The sequence below is a fragment of the Thalassophryne amazonica genome, chromosome 4 (assembly GCF_902500255.1).
Source record: "Thalassophryne amazonica chromosome 4, fThaAma1.1, whole genome shotgun sequence".
NCBI lineage: Eukaryota > Metazoa > Chordata > Actinopteri > Batrachoidiformes > Batrachoididae > Thalassophryne > Thalassophryne amazonica.
This window is the reverse complement of record NC_047106.1, coordinates 136,204,989-136,228,700: the sequence shown is the minus strand read 5'-3', so window position 1 is coordinate 136,228,700 and position 23,712 is coordinate 136,204,989. Positions and strand designations below refer to the sequence as shown.

General features: G+C 41.8%; 1 protein-coding gene across 1 annotated transcript in view; it reads left to right on the top strand.

Annotated features, from left to right (window-relative positions):
- zgc:85932 (uncharacterized protein LOC405875 homolog) overlaps positions 1-23,712 on the top strand; it is a 146,914-nt gene that overhangs the window by 94,307 nt on the left and 28,895 nt on the right. Inside the window, exons 10-15 of the mRNA XM_034168645.1 lie at positions 11,415-11,572; positions 11,658-11,866; positions 13,336-13,378; positions 16,975-17,046; positions 17,326-17,386; positions 21,076-21,140. Of these exons, the coding sequence (XP_034024536.1) occupies positions 11,415-11,572; positions 11,658-11,866; positions 13,336-13,378; positions 16,975-17,046; positions 17,326-17,386; positions 21,076-21,140 (608 nt within the window). The remainder of the gene's footprint in view (positions 1-11,414; positions 11,573-11,657; positions 11,867-13,335; positions 13,379-16,974; positions 17,047-17,325; positions 17,387-21,075; positions 21,141-23,712) is intronic.

The window sequence follows — 23,712 nt, the reverse complement described above, 5'->3', positions numbered from 1 at the left end:
CATCATGGGGGGGGTATAAGTCCACAGACACTGATCTGTGTGTTACAGATACAAATCAGTTTCCTCAGCTCCACGGAACTTACCCCCGTAAAACTTGCTTGTCGTAAATAAAAAAACACTTTGCAATAAGCAATTAAAAAACCTCATTGACAATCACAATTACAGAGTACACACTAACACACACACACACACACCCCACCATGATGAAATCCGCGCATCCCGCGGATTCGAGGAGTTTTCACAGCCCTGAGTTTATAACGCTAATGGATAGTTTCTGCCAAGTGCTGATAAAATTGCTTATCGTTATGCTAACCCCATATTCCTGTAGCGGTGCCGTAATGCAGACCACATTTGTCCCAGATCAGTGCCAGATATGGGCTGTAAACGGTTCGTCTTTTGCAGATCAGGTTCAAATCTGGTCCGGATCTGTTCCAGAACTGTAAAGTGGAGCCGTGCCAGATCTGGGCCAGGGTTCAAATATTGTCTGGACCGGATCTGTTTTCAGGATTGGTGCCCGGTGTTGGACTACATCCGGCCTGGATCTATTTGCTGTCTGGGAGACTGTCTGGCATCTATGTGAGCCAATCAGAAGTGCTCAGTAAGGCACTCTCAGCCAAAGAAATGGAGGAACATGCTGGTGGTGGCTTGACACAGGAATTGGTAGGCGACCAGTGCAGACTCTCAGGCATGGTTGGTTTTGTTGCATAAAAGGCTTTATCGTGTAACCAGGCAGTAGATTCGGTACACAGGTAGTCAGATATACAGGCAGAGGTATCAGACATGGTGCAGGCTGGGTTGTAGTCCATAAACGGGCAAAGTTCAGGAGCAATACAGACAAAACAGAGGCAGAGTCAAAAACAGGCTGAGTTCAGGTTAACGGTGAGGCAGAGCAAACAGGCAAGGTAAAAAAATACACAAGCACAAACAGGACAAGAATGAGAGGCGAGAAAGTGAACAGAGTCAACAATCGGGCAGTGAGCTGTGAAACTGTGAGGGTTTAAATAAGGAGCCAATTAATCAAAGTGATGAACACATCTGAAGCAGGTGTGTGAAAGTTTCTGGAAAGAGGTGTGGTTTAGTACAACCCCAGTTCCAATGAAGTTGGGACATTGTGGGGAAAGTAAATAAAAACAGAATACATTGATTTGCAAATCCTCTTCAACCTATATTCAGCTGAATACACCACAAAGACAAGATATTTAATGTTCAAACTGATAAACTTTATTGTTTTTGTGCAAATATTTGCTCATTTTGAAATGGATGCCTGCAACATGTTTAAAAAAAAAAAAGCTGGGACAGTGGTATGTTTACCACTGTGTTACATCACCTTTCCTTCTAACAACACTCAATAAGTGTTTGGGAACTGAGGACACTAATTGTTGAAGCTTTAGAGGTGGAATTCTTTCCCATTCTTGCTTGATGTACAACTTCAGTTGTTCAACAGTCCAACAGTCCTACTTTGAAGGGAATTAGGATTTCAGACCCCCAGATGATTAACTTTATTTGTTGTGGCCAAAGGTCAGATAGTTTTTGCATGCACCTCATATGTTGTTCCAAAACCACAGACAGTTATTGATGGGTCAGGTTGTGACGATGAAGTTGTACACAAAGGTGTTGTCCTCTCAAAACTGATCTCGGACACTACTTTTGTACTAAATCATTATTTCAATCAGCTGTTGACATTGCGTTTTTAACATCATTCCAGACCCACATCCCAACTTTTCTTGAAATGTATTAGATTGTTGAATGTTGGAATCTGAATCTTCTTGTTCTCTTAATACAACAGGACTTTGTGCCTTGTGTGAGTTTCACAGCAGTGAGAGTTGACACTTATTGGTTTATTTCACGTTCTGCTCAAAACACTCCCATGACAATTAAACAAACTAAATACAACTGCATTGTGCCGCATACCCTTCTTTTATGGAGTTAAAATTGTCTCATTAATATTTGTAAATGCCCACAGGGTGATCTACAAATAATCATTGATTTGCAAATGTGTTCAGATATCCAAATATTGAGACAATTTTAACTCCATATTCTTCATGCTGAGATTACTCAGCACAAATTTTATTGCCATTTTCTCACCGATGTAGTCAGGCCCATTGCAACAAGGCAAGCAATTGCCTCAGGTCCTGATCTGACTTGGGGCCCCCAGACAACGACTAGTTATGAATTTTATACAGTGACAGACTGTGTGCCCTTTAAATTCGGTGACAGTCGATTTTCGTGATTTTCCTTTATAAATCATTGGTTGTCTGGATCAGAAATTTCAGCGAAATATATCATATAGCAGACGAACACACTGATATTTGAGAAGTGAAATTAAGTTTCTAGTATTTACAAAAAGTGTGTAGTAATTATTTAAACAAAATTAGGCAGGTGTATAGATTTGGACATCCCAACAGAAAAAATAAATCAATATCAGGAAAAAATAGGACAGTGGTAAGCGATAATTTACACTAGATAAATTACGCCTACATGTCAACAAAATATAATGTTTATGTTAGCTACCTGCCTGGCTGTGTTATATTAGCAATGTTGCGTCTTCATAAATGATTAACATCCACTTGTGAACTGAGTTTCCAAGAAAGTATTCTACTGAACCAGGCTCAGACAGCTTCCTTGGTAACCTTAAAATTATTATATTTAAGTAAATATTGGAGGAGTGGGGTACAATTAGTTATACCTAACAGCTAACGTTAGCTTATCTAGCAGGCTGTAGCAACGTTCGTAGCTTACAAAATATTTGGTTCTTTTGTGTTTGATAACCCACATTAATTCATACTTTTGTCCACAGTTATTTTATATGTATTTGTTAATACCGTTACTGTAGGTTTAACTATGCTATTATACTTTATACACTAATTACTGTTTTTGATCGTGTTAGCTTGCTGGGTACGGTTGGCTTATTAACAGCTAATTTAGCTCTTCTACTATAACTAGCTTATTTTCGCTATTTACAATTTTATTTTACATGATGCAGATTTTTAATGATTCATCAGTTTATGTGTTCCTTTAAAGATATCAACATACGAGGGCTGTCCGTAAAGTATAGGTCCTTTTTATTTTTTTCAAAAACTATATGGATTTCATTCATATGTTTTTACGTCAGACATGCTTGCACCCTCGTGCGCATGCGTGAGTTTTTCCATGCCTGTCGGTGACGTCATTCGCCTGTGAGCACTCCTTGTGGGAGGAGTCGTCCAGCCCCTCGTCGGAATTCCTTTGTCTGAGAAGTTGCTGAGAGACTGGCGCTTTGTTTGATCAAAATTTTTTCTAAACCTGTGAGACACATCGAAGTGGACATGGTTCGAAAAATTAAGCTGGTTTTCAGTGAAAATTTTAATGGCTGATGAGAGATTTTGAGGTGATTCTGTCGCTTTAAGGACTTTTCACGGTGCGAGATGTCGCGCAGCGCTCTCAGGCAGCGTCATCAGCCTGTTTCAAGCTTAAAACCTCCACATTTCAGGCTCTATTGATCCAGGACGTCGTGAGAGAACAGAGAAGTTTCAGAAGAAGTCGGTTTCAGCATTTTATCCGGATATTCCACTGTTAAAGGAGATTTTTTTAATGACAGACGTGCGGACGGGTCCGCGCGTCGGGACGCAGCCGACGCAGCGCGGCGGCACAGGAAAAACACCTCCGTGTTGATAACCATTTGTTAAAATCCAGTTGGCTTTTGATGGCTTTCAGTGGAGTGAGTATATGAGAAATTGTTTATCAGCTGGAGATGTTCCAACTTGTCCTCAAGGCTTCCAACAGAGGTGTTTTTCCTGTGGCGGAGCGTCGCAGCGGCTGCGAGCCGACGCTGCAATCCGCCCGCACGTCTTTCATTAAAAAAATCTCCTTTAACAGTGGAATATCCGGATAAAATGCTGAAACCGACTTCTTCTGAAACTTCTCTGTTCTCTCACGACGTCCTGGATCAACAGAGCCTGAAATGTGGAGGTTTTAAACTTGAAACAGGCTGATGACGCCGCCTGAGAGCGTTGCGCGACGTCTCGCACCGTGAAAAGTCCTTAAAGCGACAGAATCACCTCAAAATCTCTCATCAGCTGTTAAAATTTTCACTGAAGACCAGCTTAATTTTTCGAACCATGTCCACTTCGATGTGTCTCACAGGTTTAGAAAAAATTTTGATCAAACAAAGCGCCAGTCTCTCAGCAACTTCTCAGACAAAGGAATTCCGACGAGGGGCTGGACGACTCCTCCCACAAGGAGTGCTCACAGGCGAATGACATCACCGACAGGCGTGGAAAAACTCACGCATGCGCACGAGGGTTCAAGCATGTCTGACGTAAAAACATATGAATGAAATCCATATAGTTTTTGAAAAAAATAAAAAGGACCTATACTTTACGGACAGCCCTCGTATAGTACCTAGGTTCTTAGGTTTCCATTTGATAGCATAATGATTATACGTTTTATTTTCCTATAATATTCTAATAGAGTTACTTTAGATAGATACCAGTACACTCACACACTCATCGCTTCTGTTTCTATAATAAAATACCAGATTTATAGCTTAGCCTACTAACTATATTTAATTTTACTACTAGTCTACATACTAAATTACCTATATTACAGTCTCCTGTGATGTCTTATCCTTCTTATGTCTTATTATTTGTTATATTATATATACCCTTTTCTTGAGCCGCTTGGGTGGGTAGGGAGAGTTCTCATGGGATAAAAAAGCTTTTCAACCTACCATCCCTGGTTCTCAAGACCAGGCACCTAAGTGGCTCTACTCTACTCTTTTCTACTCTCCTATTTTACTCTTCCTTTTTAGATATTTAGATATACCTTTATATACTAGCATAGTTCCACCTTAGAATTGGAATATAATATATAAGATATACCTTACTGAATTTTCATGTACACTTGACAACTCAACAGTCTTACATCGCCCTCTGTTGGTCTCTTATGAGCATAACACCCAAGGACTCATGTCGACATGCAAACATAGTATCTATGATACCACGTCTCCTCCACCTTAAGTGAACAACTTATACTTGTTCACATTTAAATATTACTTTTGTACAGCATTTTTAAAGTATGTTTGATTTAGTTACTGTGCACATTTTTAAGCATTTTTGGATTTTGCAGTTATTACACAGTTTGCACTCTCTTTATATGTTGGTTAAATATGGGATGCTGGCGGCATGTTTGCATATGTTCAAGTGCACTGTCAAATATTTTATTGATATAAAGTGTGATCTTAAACGTTGTGTCTATGCTGTGGTTCATGTAGGCTTTGTGCAGACTGGGCAGGGTGGTGAGGCGCGGGGGGCATCCATGTCCAATTTGCTTGGGGCCTCCCAAATGTCTTGAAACGGCCCTGAATGTAGTTCATTTTCATGCCCCACATCCACATTGTCTGACTACCAAAAGTGCTTGTGCTCATCTCTGTGCAGCACTGGTGAATTGATCTAGTTAATCTAAGGTTAGGACTAGTGAATCACGCAAGCTACTGGTTTAGTTGTTAAAAACATTAATGTCATCCCATACACTGGAAAAAGTTCCAGAGTTCATCCTGTTAGGAAAAAAAACTCATCAAGTGGAAGATGGTCATCATTCATTCATTCATTTATTTTTAAACCCACTTGTTCCAGTTAAGGGTCATGGCCTGTCCCAACTGGCATTGGCTGAGTAGAGAGGTACACCCTGTACAGGCCCCCAGTCCATCACAGATGGCCATCATTGTTGAGATAAAAAGTGCTCCAGGTGCCAGCTTATGTATGTATGAGTTGCCTCAAGTCTGGACCTGGGCACTGTTAAGTCCTGGTCCCACCAAATAATAAACAGGGAATAATGAGCCACGTAGCATGTTTTTTGGTATGAGTCCAGTTATTTAACAATCGCAGGAGAATAGTGGCTCTGAGAGGCTCTTAGAGGCAGAATATTTGGCTAATGAGGCTCATCTGTGAGCGTGGTGCTAATTTCAAAAAGTTCAAAATTTAGCAACAACAGTGTGGGGCAGTTTGTGTACGAGGTCCTACGAGGACAAACAAGGCGTGTGTGGTGAGGACGAGGCTGTTATCTGAGCGCCTGTGGCTACGAGGACAGGACAGGCTATTTTTGACAGGCTATTTTGGCTCAGCCCTCTTGCACACTACAATTCCACCTACTTTGTGCGCCGGACGCTGTATATAAAATTATTATTTTGTAGTGGATTAATCATTTCTGTCAGAGCTTGGATGTTAAAAACACCTCTAATCGCTTTCTGGAATCGCAGAAGACTGTTTCATCTGGACCCTATTTTCCCTGTTCTCTCCTCTCCTGCTCCATGAGGAATGTATTTTGAAAAGCTTAAAAGGTAACTATTTGTAATGTCTTAATAGCTTGGTAAAACAGTTGCATGTTCATTCCTATCTGTAAAAAGTATGTTTATGATAGATTTAACATCTTGTTAATGGATCAGATGGGCTGCTCTGTAGGGATGTGAATTGTACAACAACTCACGATTCAATTCGATCCCGATTCTTGGGCAGACGATTCAATTCAGAATTGATTTTCGATTCAAAGAGCTCTGAGAAATAGTTATATTACTTAAAAAATGTTTATGTTTAAGAAAATGCAGCTTTACAAGGTTAATCAAGTGATTCTAGATGTAAATTTACTTATCTGCTTTGCTCGTTCAGAGTTGGCTGGCACTTTAGCGAAGCGCTGGTCAGTAGTCGGCAGATACCGCTGCTCCCCTCCTTTTAGCTCCGGGTCATGGCCTCGTATGTGGGCTTGCAGATTTGAAGTATTTCCGAAGTACTTGACTTTCATTTTGCAGATTTTGCACACTGCATAAGTCACGTCAAGCTCCTTCTTATGCAGCAATTAATAAAATCCAAAATGCGCCCAAACATGTGCCTTCAGCAAAGACGGTGCTGGCCGAATTAGCTCTTCGTCCACCATGCTAAGCTGCAGCTCACGCTCGCGGGGACGCTGTAGTATGGAAGCCGTTGCCTGACAAACAGTACACGCAGCGAGTAAGCAAGAAAATGTTTTAAAAATGCTTTTTAAAAATTGATTCTTGGATATTTTGGATCAATTCAGAATCGTAATAAATAAGAATCGTGATTCGGACGTGAATCGATTTTTTTTTTAGAGTAGACCTGCATTGAAATAAATGTGGTCAGATCTCAGAAAGAAATAGCTGATATGTACACTCAACAAAAATATAAACGCAACACTTTTGGTTTTGCTCCCATTTTGTATGAAATGAACTCAAAGATCTAAAACTTTTTCCACATACACAATATCACCATTTCCCTCAAATATTGTTCACAAACCAGTCTAAATCTGTGATAGTGAGCACTTCTCCTTTGCTGAGATAATCCATCCCACCTCACAGGTGTGCCATATCAAGATGCTGATTAGACACCATGATTAGTGCACAGGTGTGCCTTAGACTGCCCACAATAAAAGGCCACTCTGAAAGGTGCAGTTTTGTTTTATTGGGGGGGATACCAGTCAGTATCTGGTGTGACCACCATTTGCCTCATGCAGTGCAACACATCTCCTTCGCATAGAGTTGATCTGGTTGTCAGTTGTGGCCTGTGGAATGTTGGTCCACTCCTCTTCAATGGCTGTGCGAAGTTGCTGGATATTGGCAGGAACTGGTACACGCTGTCGTATATGCCGGTCCAGAGCATCCCAAACATGCTCAATGGGTGACATGTCCGGTGAGTATGCCGGCCATGCAAGAACTGGGACATTTTCAGCTTCCAAGAATTGTGTACAGATCCTTGCAACATGGGGCCGTGCATTATCCTGTTGCAACATGAGGTGATGTTCTTGGATGTATGGCACAACAATGGGCCTCAGGATCTCGTCACGGTATCTCTGTGCATTCAAAATGCCATCAATAAAATGCACCTGTGTTCTTCGTCCATAACAGACGCCTGCCCATACCATAACCCCACCGCCACCATGGGCCACTCGATCCACAACATTGACATCAGAAAACCGCTCACCCACACGACGCCACACACACTGTCTGCCATCTGCCCTGAACAGTGTGAACCGGGATTCATCCGTGAAGAGAACACCTCTCCAACGTGCCAAACGCCAGCGAATGTGAGCATTTGCCCACTGAAGTCGCTTACGACAACGAACTGGAGTCAGGTCGAGACCCAGATGAGGACGACGAGCATGCAGATGAGCTTCCCTGAGACGGTTTCTGACAGTTTGTGCAGAAACTTTGGTTATGCAAACCGATTGTTTCAGCAGCTGTCCGAGTGGCTGGTCTCAGACGATCTTGGAGGTGAACATGCTGGATGTGGAGGTCCTGGGCTGGTGTGGTTACACGTGGTCTGCAGTTGTGAGGCTGGTTGGATGTACTGCCAAATTCTCTGAAACGCCTTTGGAGACGGCTTATGGTAGAGAAATGAACATTCAATACACGAGCAACAGCTCTGGTTGACATTCCTGCTGTCAGCATGCCAATTGCACGCTCCCTCAAATCTTGCGACATCTGTGGCATTGTGCTGTGTGATAAAACTGCACCTTTCAGAGTGGCCTTTTATTGTAGGCAGCCTAAAGCACACCTGTGCACTAATCATGGTGTCTAATCAGCATCTTGATATGGCACACCTGTGAGGTGGGATGGATTATCTCAGCAAAGGAGAAGTGCTCACTATCACAGATTTAGACTGGTTTGTGAACAATATTTGAGGGAAATGGTGATATTGTGTATGTGGAAAAAGTTTTAGATCTTTGAGTTCATCTCATACAAAATCAATCAATCAATCAATCAATTTTTTTTTTTATATAGCGCCAAATCACAACAAACAGTTGCCCCAAGGCGCTTTATATTGTAAGGCAAGGCCATACAATAATGATGTAAAACCCCAACGGTCAAAACGACCCCCTGTGAGCAAGCACTTGGCTACAGTGGGAAGGAAAAACTCCCTTTTAACAGGAAGAAACCTCCAGCAGAACCAGGCTCAGGGAGGGGCAGTCTTCTGCTGGGACTGGTTGGGGCTGAGGGAGAGAACCAGGAAAAAGACATGCTGTGGAGGGGAGCAGAGATCGATCACTAATGATTAAATGCAGAGTGGTGCATACAGAGCAAAAAGAGAAAGAAACAGTGCATCATGGGAACCCCCCAGCAGTCTACGTCTATAGCAGCATAACTAAGGGATGGTTCAGGGTCACCTGATCCAGCCCTAACTATAAGCTTTAGCAAAAAGGAAAGTTTTAAGCCTAATCTTAAAAGTAGAGAGGGTGTCTGTCTCCCTGATCTGAATTGGGAGCTGGTTCCACAGGAGAGGAGCCTGAAAGCTGAAGGCTCTGCCTCCCATTCTACTCTTACAAACCCTAGGAACTACAAGTAAGCCTGCAGTCTGAGAGCGAAGCGCTCTATTGGGGTGATATGGTACTACGAGGTCCCTAAGATAAGATGGGACCTGATTATTCAAAACCTTATAAGTAAGAAGAAGAATTTTAAATTCTATTCTAGAATTAACAGGAAGCCAATGAAGAGAGGCCAATATGGGTGAGATATGCTCTCTCCTTCTAGTCCCCGTCAGCACTCTAGCTGCAGCATTTTGAATTAACTGAAGGCTTTTTAGGGAACTTTTAGGACAACCTGATAATAATGAATTACAATAGTCCAGCCTAGAGGAAATAAATGCATGAATTAGTTTTTCAGCATCACTCTGAGACAAGACCTTTCTGATTTTAGAGATATTGCGTAAATGCAAAAAAGCAGTCCTACATATTTGTTTAATATGCGCTTTGAATGACATATCCTGATCAAAAATGACTCCAAGATTTCTCACAGTATTACTAGAGGTCAGGGTAATGCCATCCAAAATGGAATAAAACCAAAGTGTTGCGTTTATATATTTGTTGAGTGTATTTATAAGACCCTTATGAATAGTAGTAATAGCAGTAAAGTAAATCTGCAAGCCCAGATTTCTAATTCAGCGGATAAATGTTTGTTTAAAAGTGACAAATTTGCAGCTAAAATTTGGCCTTCCGCGAAAACTGTTTGTACATCCGGGACATTGCCGTGACGTAAGAGAGAAGACAGAGCGCTAGCGCCTTCAGTCCGATCCCGCGTGTTGAGTGAATGCAGTACTAGGTATTTCTCAATTGAAATTGATTTTATCTGTTTGTAATGTTACTGTTATACACATCCTGGTTTCAACATCCAAAAGTAAGCTGCAATGAATACAAGATACAGCTCTGCATGCTCACATCAGCAGCGACATCGACAGCGGGCGATGTTCTTCCCCGAACCTTACTGTGCCAGCCAGCGAGCGGGTCGTTGTGGTAACCCCGACCCCAGCCCTGACACATGAGAAAACATTGGCTTGCATGGAGTGCCTCCGTCCATTCACTCATACTGCAGCTGCGTTGATCATGCAGATCCTACTTACATTGCAAAAAGTCCCGAAAATATCATTTTTATGCAGTCCACAAACATTCAGTCTTAGAGCAAGATAATATAAAACTCACCAATAATTGTTTTTTAACGGGGAAATATGATCGAATATAGATCTCATCTAAAGGCAAAACAATTATAAACAACCTCGAAATGGCGGTAGGCTAAAGACAGTAGATTTTCAATGCGACATCACTCAATCAAATGGGCGTATAAAAAAGTCCCCAAAAATAATTTTCAGGCAAAAATAAAAGAAATGTATACTCACCAAACGTACCGCAAGACAATATGAAGTTTTAAAAAAGTCGATCCTTCCGTATAAGACAATAAAAAGGTGCTTTTGTAAGAGATGCAAACTGACATAAATCCACAAATTACAGTTGGTGCACGCAGTGCATGATGTCTTATGTCACGGCAACGTCCCGGATGTGATGACAGTTTTGCGGCGGGCCAAATTTTAGCTGTAAATATGTCATTTTTTAAACGAAGATTTCTCCGTTGAATGACAGATCTGGGCTTGCAAATTTACTTTACTACATTCAGAAGGATCTTATGTGTAAATAAAAGTAATTTTTTGGTCAAAGATGTGACTGCATTTATTTCAATGCAGGTCTACTTTAATGTACTTCTTGCTTAGTGTGAGCAGCACAGTGGCTTAGTGGTTAGCACTGTTGCCTCAGGATTCAAATCTAAAGCTGTCTACGCTGTGTGGACTTTCTGTGTTCTCCCCATGACTGCATGGGTTCCCACTGGGTGCTCAGCTTTCTTCCCACTTTGAAAACACATGCAGGTTAAGTGAACTGGAAACTCTGTATCTGACAGGAGGTGTGAATGGGTTCGTCTGTCTTTCTGTCATCCCTGGGACAGGATGTACCCCTGATAAGAGAATGAACCACTCAAGCATGTTGTTCAGTTTTTGTTTTTTGTTTTTTTTAAGGAAGGCATGCTCCTTTCAGGTTGGCGCTGAATGACCTAACTGGTAGATTGATGTGGGTGTTGTGTCATTTGTCATGTGCGTTTGTGTGTTTAGGGTATTTCTGGCAGAATCCTCAGTTCTGCTTTGATCTGTTGAAGGCAGACAGAAACCCAACAGCCTCCGAAAATTCCTGCTCATTTGTCCTGGCTCTGATGCAGAAACACCAAAGACGTCTGAGCATAGACCTGCATATCGGGCTGCATATATATCAGGTACACACCGCGCTCTGTTCTGACACGTATGTTTGCATACACCCTGTTGCAGTATTGTTTAAGAGTGTGTACTACTCTCTTACAGGCTCATCCTAAGAATAGGTATCTATCACAAGAGGACCTAAAATCACATCCACCCGTCTTGTCCACCCCACGTGACACCTCACGTCGGGAGGTTGTCCTTCGTGGTGCTCTTCCACCAGGTCACTACGTCATCATCCCTTTCACCTCAAAGCCCAATCAGCAGGGAGCATTCTTGCTCCGTGTGCTGACAGAGCAGGGCAACACGACCACGTAAGTCACAGACTGACTGGTTACAGCACTGAGCAAACCTTCCAACAACATCAAACAAATAGTGGATTTTGTAAAGTACACAAGATATCAGTTTTGTAAAGTTACTCCTTGAACATGTATTGAGAACACTATTGAGAGGTTTCTTACATGTGTGATAGTAAAGTAGACCTTAGATTTTTCAGTGTGTAGAGTTAACCTGGATGTAACTGATGTCCTGGATCAAGTCTAAGATCCACACTTTATGGACTTTCTGGTCACAACCATCAGAAGAGTACCTGTCTGTGATGAAAGTGTTGAACGTGAAGAGACATTCCCTTATTTTGGCAGTAATATTCATGTCTCTGGGTCTTTGGCCTTGAGAGGAGTCCAGAAAGAGCCTATGGAGTCATGAGGTTGCTGGAAAGAGGTGTTTAGCAATGCCAATATCTTTGCAGGAGAACGAAGGTCCAAGTCTTCAGGGTCCTGGTGCTACCTGACTTACTGTATGGTAGTGAGGCTCGGATATTATCCAGTGACGTTAATCAACAACTCGATGTCTTTGATACTAGGTCTCTTTAGAGGGTTCTTGGGTACTGCTGAAATGTGTATGTTTCACGAGCGGTTGCTTAGAGAGACTAAGATGAGGAGTATCACTTGCATAATGAGAGGGCATCGGGTACAACATTTTGGCCATGTGATGTGTTGATAGAGTGTTGAAAACCCCAGAGGCTGCAGCAGGCCTAGGCGACACCTACACTTTACCTGGCTGTGGCAGATAGATGGCTACTTTCAAGAGGTGGGCATGAACTGGTTGGCTGCCTCGATGGTTGCCATCCAGGACCACAGTTGCTGATATCTTTGCAGGTGATCAAAGGTCTAAGTCTTTAGGGTCCTTGTGTTACCTATTTTGCTGTATGGTTATATGACTTGGGCACTATCCAGGTGACGACTGGATGTCTTTGGTACCAGGTCTCTTCGGAGCATCCTTGAGAACCGCTGGAATGACTTTGTATCAAACGAGTGGTTACTAAGGGAGACAAGAATGAGGAATGTCACTTGCATTGTGGGGAGTGTCAGCTACAACATTTTGGCCATGTAGCCAGTTTCTCATGTAGCCTGTTTCTAGCCCATTTCTCTGTGCATGATCCAACGAGCAGGTGTCTGAGTGTGGAGGCCCACAGTAGCTGGTGAAAGCCAGGTGCACATTTTACCTGGCTGCAGCAGATACATGGTTATTTTAGAGATGTAGAAATAGACTAGCTATCTGCCTGGGTGGTTGCCGTCCAGGACCCAGGGTGGTTCCATGGTGTTGTGGATGTGGCAAAGCACGGCTTCAGCACATGCTCCATGCTGCGACTTGACGTATGTAAACAAAGGTCCACAGAAGTCCATAAAGATCATTTACATCCATCTTAGTGATGGTTTTCTTTGTCTTGGTGATTTGAAACTTGCTGATGTCGACTCTTATGTGCTTTCATGGTTTCTTTCAGTCCAGCTGACATCCCACTTCCACAAGACTCTTCATTGTCAAAGGTAAGAGACAAGATATTCTATCAACACTTTTATGTAGGCTTTCCAAACCTTTGCATGTTGGGTTGGTGAACGTTTTTTGGGTGGTTGTGTGCATGACAGTGGATGGTAAAGTGTTGTAGACAGCAGTATGTAAATGAGGATTTTGCATGTGTTAATGATCATAAGTGCAAAATAATATACAAATAATGAATGTTTATGAGTGCAATGGTATGAATATTTCATGAGGTGAAAGATGGAGCATACCATTAAATGAGGTGAAGCCACTGTAGAGGAAGAATGGAGACACACACACACACACTTTTACAGTCAACCAATCAGAGTGGGCTGATGTACTATTTGGACTATGAAACACATAAATGGTGACCATGGTAACCCAACCATTCTGTGCACGCCTCCTACTTTTGCACTGGTGTTTCCCACTGTTTAACTTGCAGAGTGGATTGGTTACCCCCCCCACACCTCCTCAAAAAAATACTTGTGGATTCTGCTTTCAACTTTTTGACTGCTGTCAGATGCGACCGACATCGGAGCTCTCACTCAGTCACTCACTCACTCACGCAATCACATCTTTGCTCGTCCTCACATTCCCAGCGCTCACTGACCTCTCATCAGGAGGAGGTTGCGCTGGCAGGAGTGTGTGTCTCTCACATGACGGAGTGTGCGCATGTGCATGCATAGAACAGGTGATCCAAGCAGCGTGCAGGTGTGTGGCCGAAATGTTTGCTCAGCTGCGTCTGTGTGTGTTCATAATGGTTGAGCGAGGCGCTCCGCGAGCCTGGGAGCTGTCCATCCAGAGTGATGCGCACACAAAAAGGCTGACAACTGTCAGTGATCGCCAGCTGTCGTACAGTCCGGCGAAAAATCCCTTTAGGTGTTTGATTGGTATAATGCTCCAATCACAGGAGCACTACTAGATTTTATTCACCCAGCTGGACTCCATAACTGCTGAACTGTGCTGGCAGTGTGCCAATTTTCTCCATGTGTGCAGCATTCTTCACACGCAGCCAGTGAACCTTTTTTCTATTTTTTTATAACTCTTTTTTTTGCCAATCCGCCATTTCTTTTTCCCTTTTGTTGTGGCCATTTCAGCATACTTGATACGTATCTTAACACAACTCCAGTTGGATTATTCGTGTGGGGCGGCGCTTCACATGGAATTTATTTATGCCGTGGTGGATGATGCATTTGCGAGCAGTGTTGCCAGCACACAGTGCAGCCAGGTGAAAGGGACTTCACCACATGCTGCAGTCCCTGGCTGCCTTCTGCGCTGTGAAACATTTCTGGGGTACCAAAGGTGAGTTGCATGTTTATTTATGTTGTCATGGGCTGGGGAAACAGTTCCACATCATACCTACTCCAGAGTTGGGAGGTGAACATGTAATAATACATGTATTACAGCAGTGACATCCCATTCAGCTGCGTTGCAGGGCGCTACACCGAGCTTCTGACGTGCAGAGTGCCACATACATGTCATTACATATCAACATTTCCTTTGCTCTCCCTGGTCGGGGTCCAGTGGAGGTGTATGTGTGTGGCACAACATGTCGGCAGGCTTTGCTGTGACTGATCGATCTCAGAGCTCAATCAACCACGATCAGATCATTTCAGATGCTGTTTTGATGCTGTCAGAATATGTAGACTGCGATCAGATGATGTAAAAAACTGGACATAGATCGCCGGCAGATGTGCGTCCCATCTCGATGTCGCCAAGAGTGTTTTGAACTGGGCAACACACTCAGGACAGCCGAGCGAATGGGACCAAATATATAGATGCTCACAGACTGCCGTCCATTGGTCTTCAGACTGCACCTCAATACTTCTTGACTGTGGCCGGATGTGTCATTCTGACGCAATTTGGCCTCAATCGACATACAGTAGTGTTCAGAATAATAGTAGTGCCATGTGACTAAAACGATTAATCCAGGTTTTGAGTATATTTCTTATTGTCACATGGGAAACAAGGTACCAGTAGATTCAGTAGATTCTCACAAATCCAACAAGACCAAGCATTCATGATATGCACACTCTTAAGGCTATGAAATTGGGCTATTAGTAAAAAAAAAAAAAAGTAGAAAAGGGGGTGTTCACAGTAATAGTAGTATCTGCTGTTGATGCTACAAACTCAAAACTATTATGTTCAAACTGCTTTTTTAGCAATCCTGTGAATCACTAAACTAGTATTTAGTTGTATAACCACAGTTCTTCATGATTTCTTCACATCTGCAAGGCATTCATTTTGTTGGTTTGGAACCAGGATTTTGCTCGTTTACTAGTGTGCTTGGGGTCATTGTCTTGTTGAAACACCCATTTCAAGGGCATGTCCTCTTCAGCATAAGGCAACATGACCCCTTCAAGTATTTTGACATATCCAAACTGATCCATGATACCTGGTATGCGATATATAGGCCCAACACCATAGTAGCAGAAACATGCCCATATCATGATGCTTGCACCACCTTGCTTCACTGTCTTCACTGTGAACTGTGGCTTGAATTCAGAGTTTGGGGGTCGTCTCACAAAGTGTCTGCGGCCCTTGGACCCAAAAAGAACAATTTTACTCTCATCAGTCCCCAAAATATTCCTCCCTTTCTCTTTAGGCCAGTTGATGTGTTCTTTGGCAAATTGTAACCTCTTCTGCAACCTCTTCTTTTATTTAACAGAGGGACTTTGCGGGGGATTCTTACACATAAATTAGCTTCACACAGGCGTCTTCTAACTGTCACAGCACTTACAGGTAACTCCAGACTGTCTTTGATCATCCTGGAGCTGATCAATGGGTGAGCCTTTGCCATTCTGGTTATTCTTATATCCATTTTGATGGTTGTTTTCCGTTTTATTCCACGCGTCTCTGGTTTTTTTGTCCATTTTAAAGCATTGGAGATCATTGTAGATGAACAGCCTATAATTTTTTGCACCTGCGTATGTTTTTCCCTCTCTAATCAACTTTTTAATCAAACTACGCTGTTCTTCTGAACAATGTCTTGCACGTCCCATTTTCCTCAGGCTTTCAAAGAGAAAAGCATGTTCAACAGGTGCTGGCTTCATCCTTACATAGGGGACACCTGATTCACACCTATTTGTTCCACAAAATTGACAAACTCACTGACTGAATGCCACACTACTATTATTGTGAACACCCCCTTTTCTACTTTTTTTTTTTACTAATAGCCAAATTTCATAGTCTTAAGAGTGTGCATATCATGAATGCTTGGTCTTGTTGGATTTGTGAGAATCTACTGAATCTACTGGTACCTTGTTTCCCATGTAACAATAAGAAATATACTCAAAACCTGGATTAATCTTTTTAGTCACATAGCACTACTATTATTCTGAACACTACTGTATGTGTGACAGGGGTTTAAGTTTTTGAAACATTTTTTTAATGCATATATGTTTTCATAACATGAATAAAATAAGGACACCAAACATTATTTTATATGTTGAGATGATCTCAACATACTGTACTGGGATTAGATTTTGTAAAACACTGCATGTTGTCTCTTGACCATTTTCCCTGCTGTGCCGACTTGTTTGGAAGTGTGCGTGTGTGTGAGAGACAGATGCTAAGCTGTGTTTTGTGTGTTTTATCCCTGCAGCCGTTGTGCCCAAACCAGGAGGCCCTCCCTTCCACTAAAGTTGTCATGCAGCTCTTCAACAAGTACTGCAAGGTGATATTTTCCTGCACACAGCTGCTGCACGGGGAACAGTTCCCCTTTACTAATGAGATTTAAGTTTATGGTTCTTGAAGAATCATTTTGAGATAATGATCTGACAGCTTCCTGGCATTTCGGAGAGTTTTGTGAATCCCGCCCTTCTGCTGTGAGCAGGTTATCAGAAATACTAAAAGCCACATGTCATCAGTGGATTAACAGATGAGCTTCAGTGAGCTGGTTGTGACTGGCTGTGTGGGTAATGAGTTGTGAATGTCTCCTGTTCTGTGCCAACAGCAGGGCTTCTGCAAACCCATGCACCTCTACAAGCTGCTGACTGAGGCCATCCAGGGAGGAGGTCAGTCACATTTGTTTGCTCAGATGCAGGTTGATCTTTGAGTCCAGGTTTCCCCTGTGTGTACTCACAAAAGCCAAGCGTCCACCCTCTCATCCAGCCTAGATGCCTCCATCTCCTTCATCACTTCCTTATTTGTGATCGTGGGGGTGTGTTGGACCATCAGAATGAATGTTTAATTTTCTCAGTGACAAGTCCATGTGGTCCCCAGCTTGTTATGTTCGGGTATAATCAACAGTCCAGTTACTTGTGGTTCCACAAATCTTTGAGAGATGCTTCTTAGAAGGAACCTGACTGGTGGAGATGCAAAGGTTTTTCTCTCCCTCAGCCCCAACCAGTCCCAGCAGAAGACTGCCCCTCCCTGAGCCTGGTTCTGCTGGAGGTTTCTTCCTGTTAAAAGGGAGTTTTTCCTTCCCACTGTAGCCAAGTGCTTGCTCACAGGGGGTTGTTTTGACCGTTGGGGTTTTACATAATTATTGTATGGCCTTGCCTTACAATATAAAGCGCCTTGGGGCAACTGTTTGTTGTGATTTGGCGCTATATAAAAAAAATTGATTGATTGATTGATTGATCCACAAGCCTTCACTTATGGTCACAGTCATGCCTGTGTTCACCACCACAGTGGAGTTAAAATGAAACCATCAACATGTGCTTGTAGTTGAGATGTTTAGCTTTAATTCACAGGATTTAAAATATCTCACATTAACAATTTTAAATGTAATAATTTTTTTATTTATTTATTTTTTCTCTGCCATGAAGCTGTATATCAGTATTTTAGTTGATCCTTGTCTTTCCTCAGACTCCATCATTATTTATCAATTATATGAAACAGTTATTCATTAAATACTTTACTTTTCTTTACATCCCATATTTAAACGTGTGCAGTAACTACATGGTTAAATTTAGAAACTACAACAGACTGCATATATGTAAACTATACTGAAGCTTGTGGACTCTTTCAGCAGGTACAAAATAATAATCACAGTAATACACACTGGTTATATCAAAATCAAATCAATTTTATTTATATAGCGCCAAATCACAACAAACAGTTGCCCCAAGGCGCCTTATATTGTAAGGCAAGGCCATACAATACAATGTGTATGGTATACAATATGTAAAGTATTGATGCTTAGAAACAGTTTTCAAGATCATAACATACAGATAAACGTTTTCTCATTTTCAGAGACTGCTTTTGAAAGAATGTGCCTATAAATGAATGAATGTGTCTTTAAAGTGGATATGACACTTAAAGACAACATAGTCTTATTACATGTAACAAAGGTTATATAATTCGGTCAACCTAAGCGTTTTGGGAAAATGGATGCGGCTCTCCCGTTATATACAACATTTGAACGTCCCGCCACTGAAAAATGTGCACGCCCCATGACCAGCTTCCCGCTGAGCACCAAACCTAAAATACATCATTGCGTGTAGACCGTATCGGCTTGCGCGCAAGGCGGCCGTTGTTTACACTTTTTTAGCGGCAGAAACTTTGATTAAACACAGCTCTCAGGGACTTGTTTGTCGATATGCCTGACCAGTGTGTCGCAGCATATTGCACAAACACAGGCGAAAAGGCTTTAGTCTTTTCAAGTCCAGGCAGATTGATCGAAAGCCGCAGTGTTGTGCGATACATGAAATGTCAGGCTGCCACTCCCGACAGCAGACACTTTCTTCTACTGTCTCCATGTTCTCACTGCTCACAGGAACACCTAAAATGTCAACCCCAAATAATATGTTCACAATAATCTTGAAATGGTCAAGGAACTTGTAAAAATATCAGTGCAATAAGTAGTAAACACGGCGGCGGCATGTTCACTGTTGTTTTCGGCGATCTTTTTCCAAATTTTCACCCTTTATTTCCTATTCTTTCATGAAAATAACGTAACTAAACACGGATGAATGCAATGCCAGGCACTCGAAAACAGCAAAAACCCAAAGGTAATGACGGTGGTCCGCAAGTAGTAGCTACACTATCGCGGGTCCGTAAAAATAACAAAGGCAGTAAACAGACACTAGAATCGAAAATGCTATAATTATAGTGTTATAAACAGCAGCAACAAAAATCAAAGCCTCCCTTACCATTCTGTATTCTGCAGCCTTTCAAAATCCATTGGAATTGGCACGTCTCTTGCCTCTGCTTCGGCTCCGCCATAAACACCGTCGGCATTATTTTCGCTGCCAGAATGCTCCTGGTTTGAATGTTCGTCCGAAAGATACGGCTCCAATCTGTAGGGTCTAATCACTGCTGCTACATCCTCAGGATCCGAGTCAGAAATAATCCACACTTGAAGAAAAGAAAAGAAAAGTTCTCGATCTCGTCACTGTCCATGCTGAGGTCTATCTGTTCCTGTTGTCAATCTAACAGACAAAGATGGGAGTCTACACGCTGTGATGTCACAGCATCACGTGACCGCTGATGGAACGCTGCCAGCACGCTTTCCAAGAAACACACTTTTGAGAAGCTGTACGAACTTTATTTCTCACTGATAAAGATTAAAACCACTTTCAACTTACTATACTGTATGTATATTTTTTTATATTTATATCAGTTTTACCTAATTGTTTAGGTGTCATATCCACTTTAAAAAGAGGTCTGACCACCTCAGCTTCTGTATGTTTTCAAACTAACGTAACCTACCTCATCCAAAGAGGTCAAACACTGTGACGTCCCCGCTGCTGGGGTCTGGACTGGTACTCAAGTAAAATCCCAGAGTCCTCGTACATCTGAGGGCACGACAAGACTGAGTAAAACTGTGCTTGATCCCGAGACAAGACCAAGAGCAAAACATGGTCTCAACTGCTGCAACATGACATGGGTTTGAATCCAGGTCACACTACCTGTCTGTGTCCTTGGACCAGACACTTTATCTGCATTGTCCCAGTCCACCCAACTGTGAACGGGTACTAGCATTGGCTGAGGAAGCAGGTTATGAGGGACTGGTGTCTGTAGCGGGAGTCATAGACTCTCATCTGCATCACAGTATCTGGTATCGATGAATAAGCAGTATTACAGTATATCTCAGGGCATCTATTGGGCTCCTTAAATGGTGAAAGTGTTCAGTCGGCAGACAGACAGCACATTTCTCACCCACAGTCTTTTCTTCAGAAATCCATATTTCTTATTAGAATCACAGTGCTTGCGTCACAAAAATAATTTGCTGAAGTTCTGTTCGCTCTCTTTGACAACACACACTGTTTTACGATGCGCTGTTGTGTCGGTGCACGAGCGCTACTGGCCTCTGTGCTCACTTACGTGCAGGCTGTTTTAATTAAAAGTTGTAATTTAATGTTTGAAGAAGGGTCTTTGTAATATCTAAGTTCATTTCACGGGTTTTTCATCAAGTATTTACTTTCTTTTTAGAGTTTCCTTACACATCCTATATTCACCTTTTTTTATGAATCTCAGCTTTGCTGTTGGAGTCATGATATTTTAGTTGTGTATTTTCTACATATGTAGCATTTGTAAATGAATGAAAAATTGTCACCTTTAAAAAGTAGTTTTATCATTTTGTGTTGTTTGTAGGCTCCCTACAGAGTAGTGATGTTACTGCTGAGATGTAGACGCAGATATTATTAAGACTAATTATGTTTTAGTGTTTTTTTTTTTAAAGAGGATTGCTTGTCTTTGTCATAATGGAAAGTGTGCTCATTAAAATGTGCACTGATCGTCTTCTTCTTATCTTCAGTGTTGAAAGGCAGTGAGACGTTTCTGGCTCTAGAACACTGTAAGAGCTTGGTGGTCCTGATGGATGTATCCTTTAAAACAATCACATCTTAACGGGCTTTTAATTCCAGTCAGAGTGAAGCCTTCTGTTCTGATTGTAAACACACTAAGAAAACTTTGTCCAATTGTGTGTGTGTGTGTGTGTGTGTGTTCAGTTCCTCCTCTTACTACAGCCAGGTCAGATCGACAACACATAACATTAGAGTGTGTTGTTGCTGTGTTTGGGGGGGGGGGGGGGGGGGGGGGGGGGTCTCAGAATATTAGAATATTTCATAAAATCAAGTACCATAGTATGTGCCCTGTTGTGTGTTGTCACATCAACCACCCTTCAAAATAAACCAGTGGTCCATCATTGTTGTCCATCATAAATATCAGAATCGAATTTAAGTAAAGAGTCAAATAGGTAAGACTGTGTTCACTGTTAAATAAATAGAACGTAGTGGGATGGGGCTGTGGAAAAGCATATGATTGTTGTGCAGATGTTCAGTACCTTTCACTGCAGCGATGACCAATATGTACTTTGTGGAAGTGGGGGGGGGGGTGTAAATGGGGGTCTCTGACATTATTTATTAGTCTAACTGCAGATGGAAAGAAACTGTTTTTGTGTCTTGAGGTTTTAGTCCTGATGGACCTCAGCCATCTGCCAGAGTGGAGGGTGACAAAATGTTTGTGTCCTGGGTGAGAGGGATCAGCCACTATCTTCCTTGCTCACCTCAGGGCCCTGGAGGTGTACAGGTCCTGTAGGGATGGCAGATGTTGGTGTATCTTTGGTCTTGGCCAGTTGCTGAAATCCACAGCAATGAGACACCTGCAGGCTGGATCATGTTCAGAAGAAGATGCCACGTGGACACAATGTTGTAATTGATGTTCCCTCAAATACAAGTAATGCATCTCATCCTGGTCACTCTAAGACAAAGATTATCTGGACAGACAAAGCATTCACTCCTCATAGGGTCCCCTCATTTATCAGTGGTGCAAACAAACATCAGTGTGCATAAATCATGCATGTAAACTTGATCCTCTGGACCATGTGCCGACCTGTACACTGCACCAATGAAAATGTAAATAGAAGACTTGTGGGATAATTCTGGTACAAAGTCCATGAGCCCCTAGACAGGTACAAATGTTTTTGCAAAAATAGTCAAAACAAAGAAGCCCCAATTGTAACTGAATGGGCAAAATGTGTAAATAACAACAAATATGGACATTTTAAAATCCACAATTGTGTGAAGTGTGCAGTGAAAGGGTAATATTCTCATTAAGCATAGAATAGCACTGCATTACAAACCATAGGTTGGTGGGAGTTTCTACAACCAGCAATTAGTAATTGAACCAGCGTACCCAACCATTCTGGTACATCATTTATAAAGAGTGCCTGTAAGGATGCTCCATGTCAAAGAACACAATGCTCATATGGCCAAGGGTATTTTAGTATTTTATGGTACCCTCTATAAATTATGGGTCCATTTCACCTCTCTTCTTTTGTTCAGTTTTTCTGTGGGAGATGAGCTATAATGGAGCAGTTCATTTACATGGTGGGTTTTCTTCATCATTTGTTTATATCAGAATAAACAAGAGATTATGGTGTTGTGGCATTTTTCTCACGCAAGCCACACCTGGATGGGGGATATTGAAGAACCCATATCAGCATTGTCAACACAGATGCGCCGTGACCATCTCAAATCTTCCGGTCAAAGTTCACACTTATATCCATTTTAGTAAACAAAGCATAGAAGCTGCGTTTACCTGGGTGTGTGATCTATTTATATCTTGCTCTGAAAGTTAAATTGGCTTTAAGCAATCTTGAAGCAGCATGCAACATCCATTCATTGTTCCACTTCTCACCCTATCTCTAAAGGAGACACCATTGTTCCGTGCATGAGACGCGTGGGATGAAAATGTGGAAAAAACAAATTTTTTCCAGCACAGGAGTGGAAACCACACGTTGTATTTGCACTCCAACTTTTCCAACGGAATTGTAAGATCCCAAAGGACAAGCTGAGTGGACCAAATTATTAAGGTATAATTGTTGTTTTTACTCTTATTTCATCATGTTCATATTACAGTACTACTGCATAGATCTGATGATTCATAACGTGTTATAATACGCCTCTCAGCTGATCGCCGGCCAGCCACTCACTGACAGCTGGAAATGACGGCTCAGTGCACAAGACATGTTAAATTAAAAAGACAGAGAACACAGCCAGGACAAGAATATAAATAAATACTACAATACCTACATACATAATTACATAAAAAATACAAAAAATAAATAATCAAATCAAATCAATTTTATTTATATAGCGCCAAATCACAACAAACAGTTGCCCCAAGGCGCCTTATATTGTAAGGCAAGGCCATACAATACAAACATAAAGTACATAGCTGCTTCCCGTCAATTAGATTTTAATAAAATAAAAAATTAAGAAAATAATACGTTTAAATACTTGTAATTTCCCACAATAGATACCAACAGCGGCAAGAAAACAATACCAATATGATAAACAAGCAACAATGCACATACCAACAATGGTAAGAGATCAACAATACCAGTTACGGTAAAGAAAACAAACATATGATGCACATACCAACAATGATA